At 40.1% G+C, this 23,508-nt stretch overlaps 2 protein-coding genes across 4 annotated transcripts in view; both read right to left on the bottom strand.

Annotated features, from left to right (window-relative positions):
- The window catches only part of mamdc4 (MAM domain containing 4), a 28,648-nt gene extending 11,727 nt beyond the window's left edge, over nucleotides 1-16,921 (bottom strand). Inside the window, exons 1-19 of one of the 3 annotated variants that reach the window (XM_078271937.1) lie at nucleotides 16,556-16,921; nucleotides 14,636-14,728; nucleotides 14,311-14,478; nucleotides 12,836-12,961; nucleotides 12,300-12,533; nucleotides 11,992-12,117; nucleotides 10,841-10,996; nucleotides 10,271-10,374; nucleotides 9,983-10,138; nucleotides 8,264-8,354; nucleotides 8,049-8,162; nucleotides 6,171-6,263; nucleotides 5,934-6,071; nucleotides 5,694-5,833; nucleotides 5,290-5,398; nucleotides 5,064-5,168; nucleotides 797-931; nucleotides 384-511; nucleotides 21-237 (exon numbers count right to left, since the gene is read on the bottom strand). In XM_078271937.1, coding sequence (XP_078128063.1) covers nucleotides 21-237; nucleotides 384-511; nucleotides 797-931; nucleotides 5,064-5,168; nucleotides 5,290-5,398; nucleotides 5,694-5,833; nucleotides 5,934-6,071; nucleotides 6,171-6,263; nucleotides 8,049-8,162; nucleotides 8,264-8,354; nucleotides 9,983-10,138; nucleotides 10,271-10,374; nucleotides 10,841-10,996; nucleotides 11,992-12,117; nucleotides 12,300-12,533; nucleotides 12,836-12,961; nucleotides 14,311-14,478; nucleotides 14,636-14,728; nucleotides 16,556-16,850 — 2,728 coding nt within the window. In that variant the 5' untranslated portion in view covers nucleotides 16,851-16,921. The remainder of the gene's footprint in view (nucleotides 1-20; nucleotides 238-383; nucleotides 512-796; nucleotides 932-5,063; nucleotides 5,169-5,289; nucleotides 5,399-5,693; nucleotides 5,834-5,933; nucleotides 6,072-6,170; nucleotides 6,264-8,048; nucleotides 8,163-8,263; nucleotides 8,355-9,982; nucleotides 10,139-10,270; nucleotides 10,375-10,840; nucleotides 10,997-11,991; nucleotides 12,118-12,299; nucleotides 12,534-12,835; nucleotides 12,962-14,310; nucleotides 14,479-14,635; nucleotides 14,729-16,555) is intronic. The other 2 variants (XM_078271936.1, XM_078271938.1) reach the window with 2 other exon arrangements.
- Nucleotides 16,922-18,590: 1,669 nt separating this feature from the next.
- On the bottom strand, nucleotides 18,591-21,814 carry phpt1 (phosphohistidine phosphatase 1). The gene is made up of 3 exons (XM_078272020.1): nucleotides 21,419-21,814; nucleotides 19,910-20,037; nucleotides 18,591-19,154 (listed from the first exon to the last, which is right to left on the bottom strand). Exons 1-3 carry the CDS (start codon nucleotides 21,582-21,584, stop codon nucleotides 19,062-19,064), a joined length of 387 nt encoding a protein of 128 aa, XP_078128146.1. The 5' UTR covers nucleotides 21,585-21,814; the 3' UTR covers nucleotides 18,591-19,061.
- Between the last annotated feature and the right edge of the window lie 1,694 nt (nucleotides 21,815-23,508).

The raw sequence follows: 23,508 nt of genomic DNA, 5'->3' as shown, positions 1-23,508 counted from the left end.
TTTCTCCGATTCTGGCTCACCCAGTTCAGTCTCCAGAGTGTGGTCAGTCTTGGGTCCGGTCATGGTGGCAGTGTGTCCGCTGCGGTGGAGCCAGTGAACGTTACCAGAGCTGGTGTACCCACACCGCTGGCCTTCAAAGGAACACATCCTCGGCACGGTGCACGGGCGGTCCACGAACGCCACATCGTCAATGGCGACGCGTCCGTCAAAACCAGAGCGAACCGCCTCAAACATCAGCTGGGTTGGAGAAGGAATATGTTAAAAACAAATTGACTTTTAGGGGACATCTTCCCCTCTATTGTCACTAATTTCCTAATATGAAAGATGCATGAAGCTGTGGGACATTGTTTAGGAATTTGAGGCTGACTGCAGTCATTCCATACCTGGAAGTTTGTGAGCTGCTGTGGTACGGGGCAGTGTGTCTCGTGCCACGTGTTGCCATGAGCTGCGCTGCGGGTCCAGAGGACAGTCTCATAACCGGTGTTATCCAACAGCTTGACATTCAGAGCACCTGGACGGCAACAGTGGGTGAGGACAGGGCAGTAAGTGGGGGAAGAGAAAGAAATCATATTTGTGATTATTCCCAGCTTCTGTCAGGTAAGTACAGTAGGTCATATTTCATTTCAAACCAGCAAATGACATTTTGAGACAGTTACTCACAAAAAAAATTATTTTAACAGGCAGACTTTTAAGACTAGATCATGTATTCTTCCCCCCCGCCCCAAGACTTAAAGAAACAGACGCTTCATTATTTTTCTTTCACTGTAAACTGCTTTCTTGTTAGTCTCTTCCTCACCTGTATTCGGTCCGTAGAGTTTGTAGAAGAAGGACAGGCAGTGCTCCGTAGAACTTGGTAACTGTGTGAATGAAACTAAGCGTCCGAACGCACCGCGCAGAGAGGGACTCCACATGTCTACCACAAGACTTCTGCCTGGACATCAACAGAAAAAGACAGGCGGGGATTTAAGTCAGTCTCAAAGACTCACAAGTACAGCAGTGACAATTTATATGCTGCAGGTAAACTGTATTGTTTTAAAATATACAATATGACTGATGGAGTTAATAAGCTATATACTAAGTTCAAAACATGTACCCCTCATAGACTATCAAAGATAATGTCACTTTAGCTCATTCAGGGAACAGGGAATATATGATGAGCCTATATTTCAGCCTCTCTTTCAATTTTGGAGCAATATGTATGAGATACGAGGGAATTCTTTAAAGGTGCTCTAAGCGATGTTGGGTGACGTTATTTCTTGTTGGTGTTCGAATTATTTTCAGTTTGTTTTTGTTGGTGTTTGTGGAGCCTTGGCTGTCTACAGAGACTGAGTTTTTTTTTTTTTACAGTGTATTCAGGGGACAGGCAGCTAGCGGACAGTGAGGAGATGTTTGCTGTATGTGACAAAAAATGTTAGCCTAAAAAACGCGTGACATCGCTTAGAGCACCTTTAAAACTTTACCCTAGAACATGCCTGTCTGAAAAGAGAAAGATTTTTTGTAATACTTTACTTGAAGGTATCTACATAAGAGTGACATGACACTGTCATGAACCCTAACCCTAACCATACCTTGTCATGACAAAAACCCGAATGACACTTCCTAAAAGAAGCGTTATGTCATAAACGTTTATGACTTGTTTATAATGTTTATGACACGTTCATGACAGTGTCATGTCACTCTTATGTAGATAGAATAGTAAAGTGTTTTTTTCACACTCTGTGCGGTAAAAGCATGGAACGAGCTTCCAGAAGAGGTTGTGCTTTCCCCTTCAGTTAACTCTTTGAAGAATAGGTTGGATGCATTTTCCTGTCAAAAGACGTAATTATAAAGCTTGTCTGTAATTTATGTAACTTATTTATGAATTGTTAGTCATTTTTAATCATGAAATGAATGTGTTTTACAAAATCAACATGTTTAAAATGTGTTCATAGCTATTTGTTTTGTGTTGTTTGAGTCTGGAATAGAGGATTTTATATCCTGTACCAGAAAATGTTCAATGAATTTCAATAAATTACATTCAAAAACACACCAATGTATGTTCATTCATATCATTTATTTAAAATGGAAAAAATGTATCTAAAGATTTAAGGATATTTTCAAAATGGGAAAACCTCAATTATTGCCTTTAGGGCAATTTAGTCCAGTACGTTTGTCAGGAGGTTGTTCAAGGTTTTGCTCAGCAGCTAACAGAGGTGTGACAACGTCATTGTTCCAAGTGCAAGTTAGGATCAACAAGCCTCAAGTCAGCTCCAAGTCATAAACTTTGTGTTTTGAGACCTTCAACAACTTTAAAGGTCCAATATGTAATATATTTACTGTAATAAATCCAAAAATGACCCCAATGCGTCATCAGATATTAATGAAACATGCTAAGTTGAAATACTATCTTTTCTGACAACAATGATAATGCCAGTATTTTCTCCTTTTGAAATTTCTGTTCCGTGACGGAATTTCTGTTTGTGTTTTGGCCTGTTTTTTGTTATCAACTGCCCAGTTTGTCAGCCAGGCCGGGTTGCCAGATATACCTGTAAAAACGTAAACCCAGCGTGCTACAGCTGTGAGGTTAGTACAGCCATAAAAGCAGCAAACAAACGAACAGGATCAACGGAGGTTGATTTTATCTGACAAAACAAACGGCATGTTTCTAATAGTTGCGTGACCAGAGACATAACAAACCCGTCTGGGTAAATATTGGAGATGTATTTGAAAGATGGAGACAGCTTAGAGCCCAAAAGGACGCAGAGTTGGCCAATTTCCTCCTGAACAGGTAGCTAAACATTAGCTTCAGGCTAATTTATCACAGCTACTAGGGACGGGCATTTTATGTCATTTCAACATTTGTGTAGCTACTCACATTGAATTATATAGCTAGAGTACCCGAGTTGGTTACTTGCAAAAACAACTGAGACACAGCCAATGAAGTGATCCTGACTGGTCCTGGTTAACGCCGCCATGCTAACCCTGCTAACTGCTAACGTTACAAGGACCAGGCAAGCAGCCACGGCTGTTTACAACGTGTAAGCGGCTGTAGCCGACAATGGTGAGTTATTTGAAGCCAAGAGAAGGGGGCTGTATATCGGAAAGAGAGGACATTGAGTTTGCAGTGTGTTTAGTAATTGTTGCCGTAATTCTAAGCCAATAAAGTGTGTTCAGTCGGGTGGAAAAGGACGACAAGGTAGTGGTATTTTTAGCGGTTCCTATCGTAATTCTAAGCTGAGGAAGTGTGTCTGTCTGGCGTGTGGAGAGGATGGCGAGGTTGTGGGATTTTTAACAGTTCCTACGGTAATTCTAAGCTGAAAAAGTGTGTCTGTCAGTTGGGTACAGAGCTCCATGTGAGCACGGGCTTTTATGACTATCAATATAGCGAGCATCTAACGTTAGCTACTCCGCTGTGCTGTGGAGTAATGTCTGGCTATGTGAGACAAGCGTCTAGCAACATTGTTGTGGATGCTCCGGGATCAGTCTGGCAACCTACGTGAACTCCGAGTCTGGGGAGGAGGGGGTGGGGGAGACGACTCTCTCCAGTATTTTGAATTTGTACTGCAGTAACTATTTTAAACACTAGCTGTCAGTATTACATATTGCACCTTTAAAGTGCTCATATTATGCTAATTTTCAGGTTCATAATTGTATTTAGATGTTGTACCAGAATAGGTTTACCATATTTTTGTTGTATTTTCACCCTGTGTGTTGAGCTCTCTGTTTTAGCTACAGAGTGAGGCATCTCACTTCGGTTCCATCTTTGTTGGGAGTCGCACATGCGCAGTAGCTAGGTAAGGATTACTAGCCAGTCAGAAGCTGAGCATGAGGGCGTGCCACGCTAGCAGCTAGGCGAGCATTATAACGTGTTACAAAATGACGCACGTTCGTCACAGAAATAAAAGGCTGGACTACAATAGAGCTGTTTGGAGCAGTTTGTGAACAGTGTTTTCTGTTGGAGATGGTAAGTCCCTTTGGGGGGGACTTTGAGCTTTTTCACTTTTTAAACCTATAACATTTCCACAATAAAGGGAAAAAGTCAAAAAGCATAATATGAGCACTTTAATGCTATTTTACATTTTTTTTAACAGAGTAACAGTATAGTAAATTAACGTAAATACTGAATTGTTTATTAGATTAGTATTTATTACTTTATAACATTTAAAAGCAAATGATCAGGTTTTAATGGGAATGTTTGTCTTGTGCATGACTTGAAATTGAAAAGTAAAAAGGAGTTTCTGCACTGTTGTCACTGTGTTGTTGCTCTTTGTCCCCTGAGGCTGCTACAGAGTGACTACCAGTATAGCAACAGCTTCCAGCCTTGAGGCTGTACTGGGACTAGAATAACATCCCAAATGTCACATATAACAATCTCACCCTCAAGAGGTTTTGGTGGGTTTGAAGGTCAAATTTTCTCACAAAAAACACCCACAAAAATATGAACAATATTAATATGAATACTCTTTAATACTATTAATAATAATAATAATAATAATAATAATACATTATATTTGTCGGCGCCTTTCAAGACACCCGAGGACGCCTTACAAACATGAATAAAAACAATAATAAAAGCACAACAAATGTATCAATAGTAAAATCAAGGTGACTAGTTAAAAACATTTAAGTTGATAAAATTAAGGTGGACATGGTGGAAGTTATGTTGGGTAAGTAAATGGCATCCCATTTAACCCATCCCTCAAGGGAGCAGTGGGCAGCCATTTACAGCGCCCGGGGACCAACTCCAGATCTGAGCCAGTGCCTTGATCAAGGGCACTGACTGGAGAACCTAGTACATGTTTTTTTGATGGTGGGGGAAACCGGAACACCCGGAGGAAACCCAGGCAAACATGGGGAGAACATACAAACTCCATAGACAACATATACATAGCACCAAACCGTTGTTACACAATGTCCTCCTACATGACCCATTTAAAATGTGATATTTTCTACTAGAGAGGCTAAGGAAAGATAGAGGCAAAGATGTGTGTGTGTGTGTGTGTGTGTTTAGGATACTCCCTATTAAATAGCAAACTGTGCATCAGTATACACTGTTTCCATGTTTTGTTTTTAAATTAGCTTACCGATCCCGATGGTGTGGTCCATCCCATCGATCGCCGCCCAGTCAAAGTTGTCACTGTTGTCCTGATACCATCCACACAGTCCATCCTCAAAGTTACATGACAGTCCTGGGCAGAACAATAAAAGAAAAAGATTCTATCAAAGCATTGCAAACATTTCTAGGTTAAATGTGAAAGTGTGCATTATGCAACATCATGTGTGCACACTGTAAATAGTTATGAGCGTTACCTGTTGGAGAAGATGGGTGATAGTTAGTGTGACAGCTGACAAAGCGAACGTTTTTCACTTTAATCTTGGCGCATGGACAAAGTTTCACAGCACGAGCTTCAAACGCCAGCTGGAAAACAGAAGTTAAAAACTGATGAATGACATTTACAAAATGAAAGTTTATCAGTAAAATCTGATTTTTAACCAGTTCCACAAGATGCCACGATTTTATTTCAACTAACTAAAGAAGGCAACTGGAAAATGACATATTTCCTTCCTTGTCTTCGAGCTGCAGCTGCATTTGTTTTTGTGATTAACAATTTCTTTTATTTTTCATTTTTTAGCAAAATAAATAAAATTTAAGACGACATCTAGCCTCATTTTTTTTAATATCAATATAATATGGATATATTGCCCAGCCCTACCTGGAATCGATGTTTTCTGACTCCAATAGGCACGTCCACGTGTTTCCACTCACTCTCCACGGTTCCTGTTTTCCCACCGAACTCCCACAGTTTCGGCCGCATGCCCAGCAGGCTGTCAATCACCCTGACGGACAACTCACCTGGAAACAGAGTCATGTCAGAAGATCTGAGTCGTGTGTCATGGGGAAAAAAGTAACAAGTAAAAAGAAGACATGTCGGCTAATAAGTTAATTTAGTTACCAATGTGATCTGGAGTCCCAGTTAACGCAAAATCAAAGCTCAGGGTGCATGCTGGGCCGGAGGGGCCGAGGAGGGGGGTGCGTGTCTGGGCATCGGTCAGCTGCTGGCCTGGGGCATCGGCCACATACAGGTACACCTCTAAGAAATATGAAAACAAAACAAATATTTGATGATTTTCAATCACAGAATATTAATAAACCAATAGTTGAGTTTTGTGCTGACAGTGAGTAGTTGTACCTTTGGATGTGGAATTTTCATGGAGCACCCAACCTTGACTCCCAATGCTGGAGTCAGTCCAGCCTGAGCTGCCCTCAGAGTAAGAGAAGTCCCCTGCAGAAAGAAAGGATTCATGGATGGAGACATCTCACTCAAAATGAGACACAAATCACACAAAGATCATTGCATGAGACAGGGGTCATATAGAGGCCAGACTTAAAGGTCTCATGGTATGAAAATTTCACTTTATGAGGTTTTTTTTTTTTAACATTAATGTGAGTCCCAGTGGCTAGAAATGGCGATGGGTATAAACCGAGCCCTGGGTATCCTGCCCTGCCTTTGAGAAAATGAAAGCTCAGATGGGCCCATCTGGAATCTTCCTCCTTATGACGTCATAAGGAGCAAGGTTACCTCCCCTTTCTCTGCTTTCCACCCATAGAATTTGGCCCGCCCATGAGAAAGAGAGAGACATCATGGCTTGCAAACAAGCAAAGCATGGAAGTTGGTCAAGGCCACACCCCCCCCTCTCCTCCTCCTAGCATTTAAAGCTACAGACACAGAAATGACACGTCCTAAGTAAAGCTCATTGTGGGACTGGCTCTAGTGGCTGTAATTCTGCACAAAGGCTGAATTTCGGGAAAGAGACTTCAGATACAGTATTAGGGGACCACTAAGGTCTATAAAAAAGAGACTTCAGATACAGTATTAGGGGACCACTAAGGTCAATATAAAAGAGACTTCAGATACAGTATTAGGGGACCACTAAGGCCTATATAAAAGAGACTTCAGATACAGTATTAGGGGACCACTAAGGTCTATATAAAAGAGACTTCAGATACAGTATTAGGGGACCACTAAGGTCTATATAAAAAGAGACTTCAGATACAGTATTAGGGGGACCACTAAGGTCTATATAAAAGAGACTTCAGATACAGTATTAGGGGACCACTAAGGCCTATATAAAAGAGACTTCAGATACAGTATTAGGGGGACCACTAAGGCCTATATAAAAGAGACTTCAGATACAGTATTAGGGGACCACTAAGGCCTATATAAAAGAGACTTCAGATACAGTATTAGGGGACCACTAAGGCCTATATAAAAGAGACTTCAGATACAGTATTAGGGGACCACTAAGGCCTATATAAAAGAGACTTCAGATACAGTATTAGGGGACCACTAAGGTCTATATAAAAGAGACTTCAGATACAGTATTAGGGGACCACTAAGACCTATATAAAAGAGACTTCAGATACAGTATTAGGGGACCACTAAGGTCTATATAAAAGCATCCAAAAAGCAGCATGTCATAGGACCTTTAAGCATATTCATTTTTATAATAAAATAAAATACTTAGTTTCCTTCCTTGTCTTCAAGCTGCAGCTGCATTTTTTTTTAGTTTCCTTTTAATTGCAGCAATTAAAAGTGTCCAAAAACTTGAACACTACATCACATTACCTTATTAAAAACAAAACTAAACACAGGATTGCCAATTTTGTCGCTGTCATATGAAAACAAACGGTTATTCCTTCAATTTCTTTATTTGAATGGTTTCAGATGATTTAAGGAATTCTTCACTTCTCTCAAGAAGTCCTCCAACATAAACAAAGTCGTTGCATATGAGTGTTTATATATCTCTTTCCACAGAACACCATTGTTTGTTACAGTTACAACAATCATTCATATGGAGCATTTTCTGATCTACAACCTCTTTTGTTAAGGTTTGGTGAGGTTAAAACAACTAAAACTACTTGGCTAAAGTCAGGAGAAGAAGGTGGCCAGGGTTAAAGCTATAGTGTGTAGTTCCTGTCTCCCCCATGAGGAATTCTAAGTAATGACAACAAAACTGTTGTTGCATCCACATGACAGAAGCCTTCTGTGATTGTGCAGTAGACTCACCACATTTGGCTTCATCCTCGGCTTCTGCACAGTCACCGTGAAAATCACACATCTTGTCCGGTACGGTACACGGGTGTTTAGGAGGTTCAGGGAATTTTGCCCAGGTATTATTGACTGTTCAAAAAGAGAATGTGAGATGGCAGATTTATCACACCACATAGGGTATTTACTCTCAGTCTTTAACACAGGTGGAATCAAAAAGACTCAAGGATTACCAGATGACAAGCGGCATTCAGGAGACAACACAATGCTGTCGACAGCGATACCTCCATATGCAAAGTCCCTGACTGCTGCCATTATTACAATCTGTAATAAGAGGAAAGTAAGTGGAAGAAATATGATCCAAATAACAATTTCATCCAAACACAAAAGACTAAAGCTCTGAAGTGCTATATACCCATTTGGTGAAAATAATTGCTATTTAAGAAAACTAAAGCATAAAGGCCCTAATTTATATATTGATCAGGATTTGTCATTCAAGGACTTGAGTCAAAATGCTGTGCTGCCAAATTCTCATCCTTTTTCTTAAAAGTAAATCTATTACATTGGAGCCAAATTCCCATGAACACACAACAAGAAACAGTGTTGCCATTACAAAGTCCCTGCTCAGTACATATCCTATTTAATAACCAAAATATAAATCCTTATTAAACTGTTTGTTGTTTGTTTTTTTAAATATTGTTTTTTGAATAACAACAGATCTTTACATTATCTTTACATTTCCATTGGGTTGATGTTAAAGGCCTATTTTAAAATATCAACCAATTAGCTATTATCTATTTTTATCTTGGATAATTGAGTGCTTGGTCCCTAGGATTGGGTGTTAACCTGAATTTCCAGAAAGTTGGCAAAAGAAAATGCTAATTAATACGCATTTCCATTCACTACCTTTATGGGAATATCAGGAGTTTGGGTGTTTCCACGCAGTTGGATGGAGCTGATTTATTGTCTCCATGGCTCATTACCTATTCTCCAATGCTTCTATGTGTGCAAAGCTCACTTTTCTCTTGTATGTTTATTTAAATTGGCTGATATACGCTCATCAGAATAAACTCTTAAATATTAATATCAGTTTTGGCATAAAAAACAAATAGTATCAGTCGGGCTCAACTACCGGTTGCTGTGAGAATTTACAGTGGTGGTCATAAGTTTATGAACCCATGCTAAAGTTGACTAAAAAGAGGAATACAAAAAATCATCTTTAGGAAATTGACCTTAATGCCTTAATTAAAAAAATGAGAAAAAATCCAACCTTTAAGGACACCAATTTTCTTTGTGAATGAATAATGTATCGTAAATAAATAAATGTTCTTCCTTAAAACACAGGGGGCATAAGTAAGTACACCCCTATGTTAAATTCCCATAGAGGCGAGGTAAGGCAATTTTACTTATATAGCACATTTCAGCAACAGAGCAATTCAAAGTGCATTACATAAAACATTAAAAGCAATTAAAAACAAATAATAATAAAAAAAAGAAAACAAAAGTAAAATCAGATAAAAGGCCAAGGGAACTTTATCTGGATGCATAGTATCCTGGATCCATGAAATAACTGGCCTCTAAAAATAAACATCTGCCTGCCTCTATGGGAATTTAACATAGGGGTGTACTTACTTACGCCCCCTGTATTTTAAGGAAGAACATTTATTTATTTACGATACATTATTCATTCACAAAGAAAATTGGTGTCCTTAAAGATTGGATTTTTCCTCATTTTTTTTTTTAGCATGGGTTCATAAACTTATGAGCATCACTATACATGTGTAGTCGGTCTGTGTCCATTAAATCCATGTTTACATATGTGATAAAAAATATATTTTTGTTACCATTTCTGTATTTACGAATCTTCAGTATCAATATCTCTGTTTTTTTAAGCTGTTAGAGGCTCCAGCTAGCACCAGTATTACGGTTACAAACCCAGGGGAAGTACTCACTTGGAAAGTGGAGTTGGTGACAATCTCCACCTCTGCCTTCACCCAAACATCGCCCAGGGCGCCGCCCCTCTCCCACACCGGGTAGATCGCACTGTCTGCCACCAGCACCGTCAGACCGCCAGACCTCGGCCCAAACTGGTGCGTGTACATAACCATCTACAGCGGGCAGATACAGAAAAACATGTGGAACATGTTGGACTGGGAGTAAGTCAATTACTGAAACTGAGGCGTGGGAGTAACATAAAAAGCTCTCTGATTGAAGAAGAAGTCAGCTTGGTTGGGACTCACCTTGCAAGGATGTGAACTATTGGTGGATTCAAGACGGGGACTTTGGAAAGCAGCCCAGTCCATTTTGAGACCACCATCAGGGACAGTGACGTAAAGGAAGTGACCTGCAACAATGATATCCTTTACTTATATTAGGGCTGTCAATCGATTCAAATATTTAAATCGCGATTTATCGCATGATTGTCCATAGCTAACTTGCGATAAATCGCAAATTAATTAAAGGATTTTGTCTGTTCTAGATGTACTTTAAAGTCAAGCTCAAGTGGTATTTGAGACTCGACGTACTCTGTTGGTAACTCAATTCACATCGACAGTACATCTGGAAGGACTTTGAAACTCAACTTGCCATTCAAAAGACTGCTGCATCGCCTCCTGATTTCCTAAACTATGGAGCGGTTATTATCACGTTAATTTGACAGCCCCAATATATATATATATATATATATATATATATATATATATACTGTATATATACGACACAGAACACAATGACGCAGAACAACAGTGTGGTTTCGGCAAAGAACAACATATGTACAGACATAGATACTGTGATTGATGAGAATATGATACCTGTTACACTGTTGTTGGAATGATCCCTGCCTGGTCCTTTCAGAGGATCGCTGACCGAGATGTTCTCCTGATTGGTCCTTACCCATGTCAGACTGGACAGTGAGGTCAGGTCCCAATCACACAGGCCCGCCTCAAAGTCACAGCGCCGGTAACTTTCTGGAGACACGATAAACACACACAACTCACATTAACTGGTGATCACTGCGCTGTACTGATTGTATGGAAAGTTACTGCTTCTCACTGAAGTTTTATGAATATTGTGGAGTTATGAAAAGTGTATTCTAATACAGATAGCGTTAGGGAAATTTGATCGATTATGTGCGGAATTTGGGAGAGGGGCTACTTTAAAGGAATATTCCAGAAAAAAACGCAAAAGATTACATTTGAAAAACTGAACAGCAGCGTGTCTTCCCATAAACAACATCCTAGTTTCTATGGTAATCCACAGACAACCCTGTGCACAGTTTTAATGGGACTAGATCTTCATTAGAAAGTAGTCCAGTGAAATTTACAGTGAGGTCAGTGATGTTGGGGCTTTTTCATTGTTGGTTGAACTGCCCCTTTAATCTCTTCTTTAGTCTTATGTTTTGTACTTTGTCTGTTTGTACAGCTAGTCATCCGTTTTCCGGACACATTCCAACATATTTACTGTCTTGTGTTGTCAGAGGGCTCTCTGCTGTAATTCAGACGGTCTCTCACTAGAGGATGGATACCCGACCCGAGCCCGACGGGACCCGACGGGCCGGCCCGGGTTCGGACAGATATTTAGAAAAGATGTTCGGGTCGGGCTCGGTCACATCAGCGCGATAAGGCAGTGAACATTTTAAATTTAAAACAGCTTATTATGTAGGTAGCCAATGGGCCTGTTTCACTTGATGCAAAGGTTGGTTTTTGTGATTAAAATATACATTTAAAATATTACCCTAACAGCCGTCTTCCTGTGTGCGGAAATTTGTTTATGTAGCTGTGACAATGTCATCTGTTGACATTTCCGAATGCCTTCCTACAGTTGCTTAATAAAAGAGGGGCTTTCCACGCAAACAAACGTACATGTGTCATTAGTAGGAGAAAAAGATGAGATTGTAACTGTGTCGGACGCGGGCCGGGCTCGGACAGAAAAATGCGGCCCGATCCGCACTCTTATCTCTCACCACAGTTCTCCTCATCAGTCCCGTCGCCGCAGTCGTCGCTGCCGTCACAGACCTGCTGCAGCCCCACGCAGCTGTCACGCCTACACTTCATCATCCCTGCTGGACACCCTTCACCAGGAGGTGGCACTGATGACGTAGTGAGACAGAAAAACGACATCAAACATAATCGTCATGATTAATTCCCGTCATGGCTCTGAAATTTTAACTGATCAAGTCATTCATTCGTTACAGTTAATTGCTGCTGGGACACTCCAGACTCCATAGACAGGCAGGGACTGCACGTGAAGAAGACATTTTGAGGGACTCACAGGGCAGAGCACAGTCCAGAAACTCCAGCTGGTCCACCGCCACGTCGCCTCTTCGCCCCTCGGAGCGCTGCGAGTAAAGGCGGATTTGGAAGGTTGTGGGAATGCGGCCCAGAAAGATGGAAGCCTCCCTCCAGCCGCGGACACTGGTGGCCTCAGGACGCCACACTACGGCCTCGCGAGAGTCCCGGCCAAGGATGGACGCCCACAAGGGTGTGGAACCAAGACCTGTGTGACCTACAGTTCAAATACTTGAACTTGAAAAATGTCTAATAATGATAGATACAAAATCATTCAAATACGGCGACAATTATAAAACATGAATTACAAACAGGGATATAGCACATAGAAAAAAGAAAACACATAAAGTAGCCTGCATACAAATAATGCTAATAAAAAGTAGTCGGAATAATATGTAATCCTGTCTACAACATTGTAAGTTCAAATATAGGAGAAGCAGGCAGTTTGAATGTACAGTACAAAGTGTGTCCAAACTTTTGACTGGTACTGTATGACCTGTCGTCTTTAATAGTCGTTACCTGAGTCCCACAGGAAGTATCGGAGACGAAGGCGACAGGTTGGCGAGGACTGTTTCATCTCTGGGGACGTTAAAACTGCAGAGCTGAGAGACTTGGTCGTCACGGAACTCACTCCCATAAACCAACCTGAGTGATGTGAAAAACAAAAGAGCGAGGTACTGATTTGTGATAATCTAATAAGACTTCATAAATGCATACTACCTGTAGGGGTGGGAACCACCAGAGGCCTCATGATAGGATAATTATGTCACGATACGATAGCATTACGATTTTAAACGTATTGCAATATTCTGCGATATATTGCAATTTATTACCTTTTTTCCAACTTCAAATTTTTCCCAATTTCAAATAATGTCCCCAGCAGGAAACTTTGTCAACATCTGTTTTATCTAAAAAGATACTTTTTCTGTTTGTTCATCTCACTTTAATTTTATTGCTGCAAAATGGTATGCAGACAAACAAAAACATTGATACTTGGCATCTTGGGTGCCCGGATAGCTCAGTTGGTAGAGCGGGCGCCCATATATAGAGGTTTACTCCTCGACGCAGCGGGCCCGGGTTCGACTCCGACCTGAGGCCCTTTGCTGCGTGTCATTCCCCCCTCTCTCTCCCCTTTTATTTCTTCAGCTGTCCAGTCAATAAAGGCCTAAAAATGCCCCAAAAACAATCTTAAGAAGATTCTTGGCATCTGTGTATCGATACAGTATTGCCAGGAAAAATATCGCGATACTATGCTGTATCGATTTTTTAATAACACTGGGAAGACGTGCCGAACCTGTGTTTACCACAAGCGAACGCAGCTACTGGGGAGAGATCATTGTTAAACGCACAGCTGCAGAGAAATGACTGTGAACATGACATTATGATCTGTTCATCACTCACTTCATCTCTACATTTCTTAATTGCATGGTACTTTGTGCAAAAACCTTAGTCACCGACTGTTTAAGGCATAAGATATATTAACATGAATTAAATCTCATGGATCTGTTGTCAGCGTTCACTCTGTCAGTTGTCAGTTTGCTTGTAGAAATTGCTCAAAATTATGTTTGGGATGTCTGAACAGGAACACAATCATTACAATCATTTTGTTCATTAATAGCCAAAGAGCATCTTGACTTTTTACTCACCCCAACTCTTGGTTTTTCAAAATGTACATCACGTCCTCATTTCACATCTTGTGTAAGTGTAATAGTTTTTATACTGAGTTGTGGTGAATAAAAATGATATCAATTCTTGACTCCTACACAGACATATTCATACCATTAACATGCATTTATCACCTTCTTGGCTACAGTAGTCTCATTCGGTACTCACAATGCAATCTGCGACTTTTATTGTACTGATGTACTCTACTAGTAACAATTGTATTCATTTATTCCTAAATTTGAAGTGCTTGATACTGATACTTTTAAGGACACCTGTGGTCCATACAAAATGAGGACAAATAGACAAAACTAGATAAACGTAGAGCATACCTGTAGCTGTCCCGGTGGTGTAGTCAGAGGACGGCCCGCTGTCGGGCAGCGTGTCCCCTCCTATCTGACGTCTCTCCCAGCTGTACACTGGTGCATTCAAGGACTGGTCCGTCCATCCACACATTTCTGCTTCCTCAAAGTCACACTCAAAGCCTTTTCCGCTGTAGCCTTGAGAGGTGCAAAAGTAACAATAGTTCACTGCTGGACTGTAAATATGCATTATATGCAAGTAGAGTGCCCTCTCGGTAAGCAAAGATGAGAATAGGTCGCAATAAACGATCTTCGTATCGGTTGCCACATTTGAATAACTTTCTTTTAAACTTACCACAGTTTTTCTCATCGCTGCAGTCGGAGCAGTCACACACAAAGTCACATTTCCTCTCAGGAGTCTCGCATGGATGAGCCCAGGAGCCAGCCGCTGTGTAATAAGAAAAACATCAGACACGACACGAAAGCGTCAAACGTTAAAGTTGATATTCTCAAGAACGGTGGCTGACTATTTCATTATCAACTTATCTCAAAACAGTCTTCACCCAAGGTCCACTGACTCTTGTTCTCAAGCATTTGACCGTATCACACAGTCTTCATCAGCACAACAAGTTTACGCAGCGCTTTTCTGACTTTTTCGTCCACGCTTCTGTTTACTTGGATCTCTTTTAGCTGAAGGCTCCTCTCCCATTAGTCCATAATAAAATCACAATAAAAACAGAACGGACAAATTGAAACATCATCTGCTGATGAAGAAGTGATGAGGTGGAAAGCTCCAGAACGAGCCACTAAGTTGACCTTGAGTGGAGATTGTTTTGTCAACTGCTGATTCCAAAGTTGAAAATGAACCCTCAGATTTTGAATTCAAGTTCTACTTGTGAAAGGTAACGAGGAGTATCTCCATCCGTCAGATACATTGAGTAGTGGAGTACAATATTTTCCTCTGAAATAAAGTGGTGGAAAGGTAAAGTTTCCCATAATTAGGGTTGGGCATCGTTTGGATTTTAACAATTGACTGATTCCAATTCCGATTCTTCCTTTCGATCCCGGTTCTTATCGATTCTCGACCTCGATTCTTTGAGGGGTGGAGCTGACACGGGTCACATGCCTATTTTCTCAAATAAGAGGTACGTTTTTATTTTGATTCAATGGTGGGTTGCAGTTTTATGGGGCTTTTTCCAATGTAAAATAAACCAGACTAGAGCGCCGCTTCCTGTGCTCCAAGGCTGCAACACAACAAGCACCTGGCCGCTACGGAAACCAAAACTTTTGCGTGTTAAATTGGGAAGCGATGATCGAATATGAAACCAAATCCTCTAAACGATTCCAATAAAGAAACGATTCGACTGGAATCGGAATTTTTGAAACAATTCCAAGTAGGAATCGCTTCTCGATGCCCAATCCTACCCATAATTGAAATACATTTCAGAACAGTACAAGTAATTGTACATAAATACTTCCCATCTTCCTCTGTTTGGAGGCTGTATAAAATCTCACAGATGACTCGTCCCCCAAACTCTTATCAGGACTCGTTACGGTCAGCGCTTTATGACCCAACTAATGCCAACGGGCTCAAAGGCCACAGGGACGCAATCAGGTTAACGCCAGCAAAACGTCATCCGTCCATCCAAAGGTCGCTGGTTATAAGACTGAAGACTTTGTGCTTCATTGACCCGACAGCTGGAAATCAGACATGACACCGAGTAGGAATACGCATGACTGCACGTCTCCTAGTGAAGAAATGTTGAGTTATCACACACGGAGCACGTAGTAACAGCAGGGACATGTCTGATCCCTTTTTACTGAGTTCTGATGAAAACAATGAAATAAATCTGAACACTTTCAAAAACATATTTATCAGCGCTGAAATCGTTTCAGTTGTTTCTTCCCAGTGTGAAGACTTTATTAATTATTACATTAAGTAATGATAGGCTGAGCTTGTATTTCTAAATCCTTATTTGATCTAAATCTTTCTAAAAGTATTTACTTGAATTAATACATGTAATATAATTAAGGATTCCGGTAATACCTTTACTTCTTTCATTTTTTTTTTTTTTTTTACATATTACCGTGATTTTGACAATTTATTTTTACATGGTCCTTTTTTCTTTTAAAAACAAAAAAATCTACAAAATCCTCGTAACAACGCAATCTAAAAATGTATGTGTAAACGGTTGTGGCAGGAACACATTATGTCAACAAAATGAATCACAAGTTCACCCTGTTTTGAATGGAGCCTGGTGGAATGGGTTCTTACCAAACTGTAGAGTCAACAGCAGAACGAGGGTAGAGCTCCTCCGCTGTAACATCTTCTCTCTTTTTTTCCCCCCCCTCTCTTCCACTTGATCAGCCTGGAGGTCTGAACACAGTCTGGAGTCTTTGCTCGTTGACTCTGACCTGTTCTCTGTCTCTGAGAGATAACACCTGGACTTTAAATTCTCCCAGCATGCAAATGCAACGGAGATCATAAAACAATTTCCCCCAACTGGCAGTTTTCCCCACAGTATATAGGTACATGGTACATTGCACAAGAACTTAAGTACTGTAGACATACTTTGCCAACATACATGCAGAGCAATTCAGGTGCAAACTGCAGCATCAGCTACACAGAAACTACGCTCAAAGCTACATTATCCTTCTATTTCACCTTCATTTACCCCAATATGAGTTTGCTCACTTCTTCTCACAGGAGAACTTGAAGTAAAATGCCTTGCATCTAGCTTTCCAGATGGTCTTATGGTGCATTCATGCCATGTTGGAAGAAAAAAAACAGGAACAGGTGTGTTTATGCATTATTCCAATACGGTCATCACATGAGATACAGTAAATGGAAGATAAGCTAACATCAGCCATTTGTACCATGTTAAATATTCTTAGTGGTGTGTTAACTAGTAGATTATAGCTCTTTTTAAATTCATTGGCCGTATTAGTGTTAATATAATTAGCTTTTATGTCTGTGATGGCTTTGTGGCCGTTTTGCTACTGCTGTAGTTTTTTTTTTCTTCCCTAAAGGGAGGTATCAAAGCAGCGAGAAATGCATCAAGGGTAACTTAGGTATTTTTCCACGTTTGTGAGTCTAAGTGACTGATGGGATCGACAATTTTTGAAATGGGTCCAGTACTAAGCAATGGATGCAATTTTATCATCGTTACACACTTCATTCAAAGCCGACAAAATAAATAAATAAAATAAAAAAACAATCTTGGTTCGTCTTTTCAATGTTCCACAACAATCACCACTCTGGTTTGGTTGAAATAAACCCTCAATTTACTTATTACACCTGCTGGCTCTCTACACTGAAAGTAGGGTTTACTGAAATGGAGTCTGGTGAGTTTGGCGATTTCGGAGTGGTTTCTGGTTAAACAAAAAGGATCTCACTCTTCACCAAAAAAGGTCCATCTCTGTATGCTTTCCTTTCCATGATGTAGTCAGACCCTTAGAACAATCTAAGCCATTCAGTGGCAAAAACAGCACTTTAAGTGGATGGAAATTTGTTTATTTGCCCTATAGGATTACATTGCAGCCCAGTTCGTGGCTGCCGGTTACAGTGTTCTCCCTCATTACTGGACCAATTTCAAAGATTGTTGTTCCCATTAGTCACTTAGACACCAATGCACGGGAAGATAGGGTCCAGGTTAAAAAAATATAGAAATTACCCTTTAATTACTATTGGCTCCATATTTGACTAACTATATTAAATTAACTGAACTCCAGTTGATTTCCATAAACCCCATTGAGATCAAACTGATCAATATGATCTATTGCGATCAGAGGAAAAAACAGACTTAGCCAATCTTAGCGTAAGACTAGAATCATAAAGAAACTGCCAGCCTTGTTCCAAAAGTGACAAAATACACCCACCCACACTCCATAGCTGTCGTAGATTTACAATTGCATCTCTATAATATGGAACATTTTGCATTGCTCAATGTCTGCTGGCAACTGTAAGCAAACACATTATCCATATTAACTTTATAAGTTATACGTCAACGTGGTATTTACAGCGTGTTACGCTACCTGCAATAAAAATAAAACCGGTTTAATATCTAAGATTAATAGGTCAACCGCTTATCTAGTATCCTCTCATTGGCAACGTTGCCAGTATGTCATAATTTCAAAGTACTTACAGAACATTGGTAATCTTGGAAGGTCATCAAGTTAATTTAGTCTTATCTACCACAAAAAGGCCACAACATTCATCAGCAGTTTACAGTGCTGTAAAATAAGCAATAATGGGGGGGGGGGGTTCATTGTTCGGCTCTGCAACAGAAGGAACACAGTATGCACACACCTTAAAAGCAGATTTTGGGAAACATTTATGAAACATACGTCATGACAAAGCATTTAAGGTTCAATTTCCAATACATCTTAGTGATTAGGTCAAAATGATGAGGCTGTGTGACTCTAAAACAAGTCAGTGAGCGGCTGTATATCATGACCTGTTATTTATTCTATAATTCTAGATGAGATTTGAATTTACGGAAGATAATCACGTATTTGTTTTTGATCCAAATAGAGTAAAAATGTGAGAGGAAAAAAAAACATTGAGATTTCTTCTCAAATAGTAACGTAAAAATAAGCTCAAAAAAGGCTTGTTTTCTAAATCAGACTTGGGGCTGTATGTCAGTCTTAGCCTTGGATTATGAACGTGATGTCAACATGTTCCGTATCAGACTCTGTATGGCTGTTCATGACATGCCCTGCGTTTGCATGAGGGGTTACGGATGAGTGCCATGTCAGTCCAGGAGAAAGGGGCGTTCAGTTCAGTATCCTTCGTTGTCCCAGGTCACCTCATAGTCTGGATACCGATCTTTCAGTTTCTCAGTAGTCACTGCGTGGTTTGCTCTTCCAAATCCCTGTAGAAAATAACCATTTATTTAAGCTTACATAATCAATATTTAACACTTCATGTAATGATGAAGGGATCGCTCGTAATGACAAACCCATCCTTCATTTTTAGTCAACTCTGCAGCCATATGGAGCTTTTTAGCATCTTTAAGCTCCGAGTTTGGGTTACTGTTACTGTCCACGCAACTGCAATTTTCATTCTAGAGCCCGACCGATAAAGGATTTTTAAGACCGATACAAATATTTGGTGATTTGAAAATCCAATATTCCGATATATCAGTCGATTTATATTTTAAAAAAAATCCAGAAACGCATAACAAAAACTGATTTCCCTAAAATTAGTTATTTGTAGTTATTTATGAGTCCTCACTAAAATAATATGATAATGTTAGTTGAATGTTAAGTTTGTTTTAGTGTCACAACAGAACAGAGGAACATCAACATATATTAAAGTTCTGATGAATAAAATGTATAAAATTACAAACTTAATATATGAAACTTAAAGTCCTTTGAACAAAAACACAATAAAAAAAAAAAGGGAGTGTTGCCAACAGGGACGTTGTAGAGCGCCGTCCGGTGACAAACTATGCAACACCAACGCCGTGTTGTCCGTTTTTTTTATTTTTTACATATTCATTTATCAGAATCATGTATTTGTCATTATAAATGATTCTGATGAATGATTAAAAATGATAAATGCCGATAGTTATAAAATAAATAAATATATAAAAAAAATATCGGCCAGGCTCCATTTCATTCTCACCATGGAGTATCCGTAGACGTGGATCTTCTTGGCCTGGGGATCATGTTTGATCCTCCCTCCTCCGACACATTCACAATCTAGGCGGCCGCCCTTTTCTAGCTCCTCAGAAACCTTATCGTAGATATCAGCTGCAAGAAAAGGCATATCATGGTAAGGAATGTATAAACACTGCACTTTCTAATACATCGTACTGCTAAATGTAGTTCATAACAATGGTTAATACAGCAGGCTCAGCATTCATGACTTGGGTTATGATTAAAAAGAGTAATTTGAACCACAGACAACTGTGACTTGGATTTTAGCCTAAACACAACGTGTTGGTAGTAAACTCGTGAATGAAGCCACTAGTGTTTCAGTCACCAACTAAATCAATAAAATATGTTTTGAATAGTCAAACGGCTGCCTCCATCTGGCGCTTTTGAGTTCTACTAGTTAGGTAAACCTGCATGTTCTGTACTTCAGTGTGGAAATGAATACACTTATTACACTAAGTTTTTAATTTCTGCATGCCTGGGCAGTTTCTATGAAAGTTTTATAATGCATGTTCACACAATTGTGTTATGTCAGTGCTGTGTATTTTTTTTTATGTATGATTTTTTTATTTACGGAGTCATAATTTCATCAAAATATTTGTCAAATGAAAATATGCCTTTGTTGTACTAAATGCACAGTATGGGAATATTTAACTTATATTTAACTATACCCATTATAGTGTTTTTGTTATTAAACAACACTTAAAACCACAATCCCTGACTTAAATCTAAACTAGAGCTACACTGCAACCAAAATTCAAAACACAGGACTAGACCCTGCTTTTACTCCAAAGTTGTCAGTTCTGACTGAAACTGAGTGGTGGTGACGGTTCAACTTTGTCATTTTAGAGCCGGTAAATTATATTGAGATATTTTGTCCAGGGTAGACTGATAATTAGAAACACCTGTCAGTATGAAACAATACAATGGACCTTTTTCACAGCAGACCTTTTGACTTGTCATAGTTAGGAAAAGCACAGCTGATATTGATAACCTTAACGATGGCTCAATTCCATCAAGTGTCCCAGTGAGCTATTTCAGTGAGTCAGCATGAACAATACCAGGGCCTCTCCTAAGTGGAATGCAGCCATCATTAATGGTTCTGAATACACCTGTGCTTTTCCCTACTATGACATGTCAACATGTCTGCTTGAGCACACAGCTGAAACACCTCCCTGAAACTAAACACAAACTGAACCTTCATGATTTTAGTTTCAGCTAAGTGTCCCTAATAAACTGGCGACTGATAGTAACGTTAGCTAGTTATTTCCTTCCCTTAATCGACGAGGGATTTTTCACTGTCATATAGCCTATGTATCTCTCTAGGTGGACCTAATAAACTGAACACTGAGCGTACCGTACAGGCGATTTCTCATGTTTTGTTATGGACCATAGTGATAGACTGTAACGTATGGATGGACCCCAGTTATCCCTCTTTGGTTTTTCGTGTTACATGGTTTTAGTGCCCCTGACTCACCATGGTACTCAGCCCAGCCATATCCTCGAACTATATCTATCTCCGAGTCGTCTCCCTCCTCTTTGCTGTGCACGCGGATCAAGACGTACTTAAACACGCCGGATGGGTCGATGTCTGCCCGCGGTATGTTGGCCATCAGAGCCGCAGCCTTCGTCTGAGTGCACATATCCAGACTTCTCAGCGACCACACTACCAAACAGGCAAACAGACAAAATGTTTGTATTTTCTCTACAAACTCCGTGTCCGTCTACGCAGAAAACGGAACAGCTTAAAATGTCGTTTCTTGTTTTAGAAGTTAATGGAACAACATGAACTCTTAACTAAAAGAGGTTAGCTAGCTACTCCACAGCATGCTCCAGTCATCCTTGTTCCGTCATACAACAACGACTAAAAGACTTCCGGTCACAAACTTCAAACTAAAAGCCATTAAATAATTATTGAATCCTCATGTTAGCATTTCACTGTAACTTTATAAAGACTTAAAACCAGGCTGAAAAGCATCGTTTTGCTGCCCACTTTGATTTAAAATGTCAATTCTGTTTTCACCTTTTTGGTGTGGTGGTCACTAACGGCAAAGAATTTCTAATAAGGGAAGAAGTTCCACTCTCTCGTTACTTCCGGCTTCTGAACTGGTTGCAGTTCCACCAGAGTTCCATATAGGGGGCGCTCACAGGCCAGTGCAGAATGAATGGGACTCTATGGAGCTATACCCCTCAAAATCCACTTTTCTCAGGATATCATTTTTTGTCTAGTAATTTGAATGTTGCATTCGAAAGGGGAGGCTAAGAAAATACACCCTGCTGGGTGTTAGATTTTTTTAAAGTGGCTTTTTTGTTCTAAAAAGCCTTTTAAAATGTCAATGACGTCATACACATATACGGCCAGAGATACTGCTTTACGGCAAGCTCTGAGTCGCTTCCTTTGTTCTCTCGAGGCATCGACAACACAGCTGACAGGTTAGCCTCTCCCTGTTAATACACGTGCTAGAAAGAGGTTTGCTAATGTTTTAAAGACCACGCCGAAATATTCACTCTGACATTCTGGTTCCGCTTTGGATGCCGTCAAGCAGGATCTCCGATCGTAATCAGCCCTTCACTGACCAATCAGCATTCATTAGCAGAATGCTAGCGTGTTATGGGCAACAGCAACTCAACCTGTAAGAAATCGAAAGGACACAAGTACTCGTTTATTCAACTTTTGACCTATAATCCATGTTGAATTTGCAAAAACTATAATCAAATCTGAGATTTCTCAACGACAATCAGGCGAAAGAGACAAATTTAGCCCTCTAGCTCTATAGACTCCCATTCATTTAGCACTGGACTGCGATCACCCCCAGTGGAATTCACAACCAAATTCGGTACAATGGGGCTGAATAGGGAGTGGAACGGCTTTCCGTAGACGGGCTTTGCTAACGGCTAGCTAGTATCATGAATGTATTAGGTTTATATCCACGACGTTCCACTTCCGGGATTGCGCCAGAAATTCCGCCGGATGCATTTCTTTTCAGCCGATGTCCATTTCCTTTAGCTTTCTTTGTGTTGGAATTTTAAACTCTGGTTGATTTCTGAGGACTGTGGTTAACTGCTCCTCAGATCTCTGCAGGGTAAATCCAGACAGCTAGCTAGACTATCTGTTCAATCTGAGTATTCTGTTGCACGACTAAAACAACTTTTGAACGTACACATATGTTCCACCAAAACAAGTTCCTTCCCGAGGCTATTTTGCAGCGGCGCAGTGGCTCCATGCGGAGCTTAGCACCGCCCAAGACAATTGTGATTGATTTAAAGAAATGCCAATAAACCACAGCACGTTTTTCTCCCATCCCAGAATGCTGTGTGGACTAGCCAGACCCGTCAAAGCGAGACTAATCGGCCTAGAAGCTGTACTGACTTTAAGGGCTAACAGTCTAAATGACAGTAATAGATCAAAAGTCAGGAGGAATGTTTTTGGTGTTTTGAGAGATGTTGTTAAACTTGCAGATGACTTCAATCACTAATCGGTGAATTCATTGAGTAATTAGGAGGATTAAACAGCAAATTACATTACAAATAGCTTCAATGCAAAAACTATCTGAATAAAAAAATTCC

The sequence above is a fragment of the Sander vitreus genome, chromosome 16 (genome assembly GCF_031162955.1).
Source record: "Sander vitreus isolate 19-12246 chromosome 16, sanVit1, whole genome shotgun sequence".
NCBI classification, from domain to species: domain Eukaryota; kingdom Metazoa; phylum Chordata; class Actinopteri; order Perciformes; family Percidae; genus Sander; species Sander vitreus.
The sequence above is the reverse complement of the archived record's forward strand: the minus strand, read 5'-3'. Positions and strand labels throughout refer to the sequence as shown.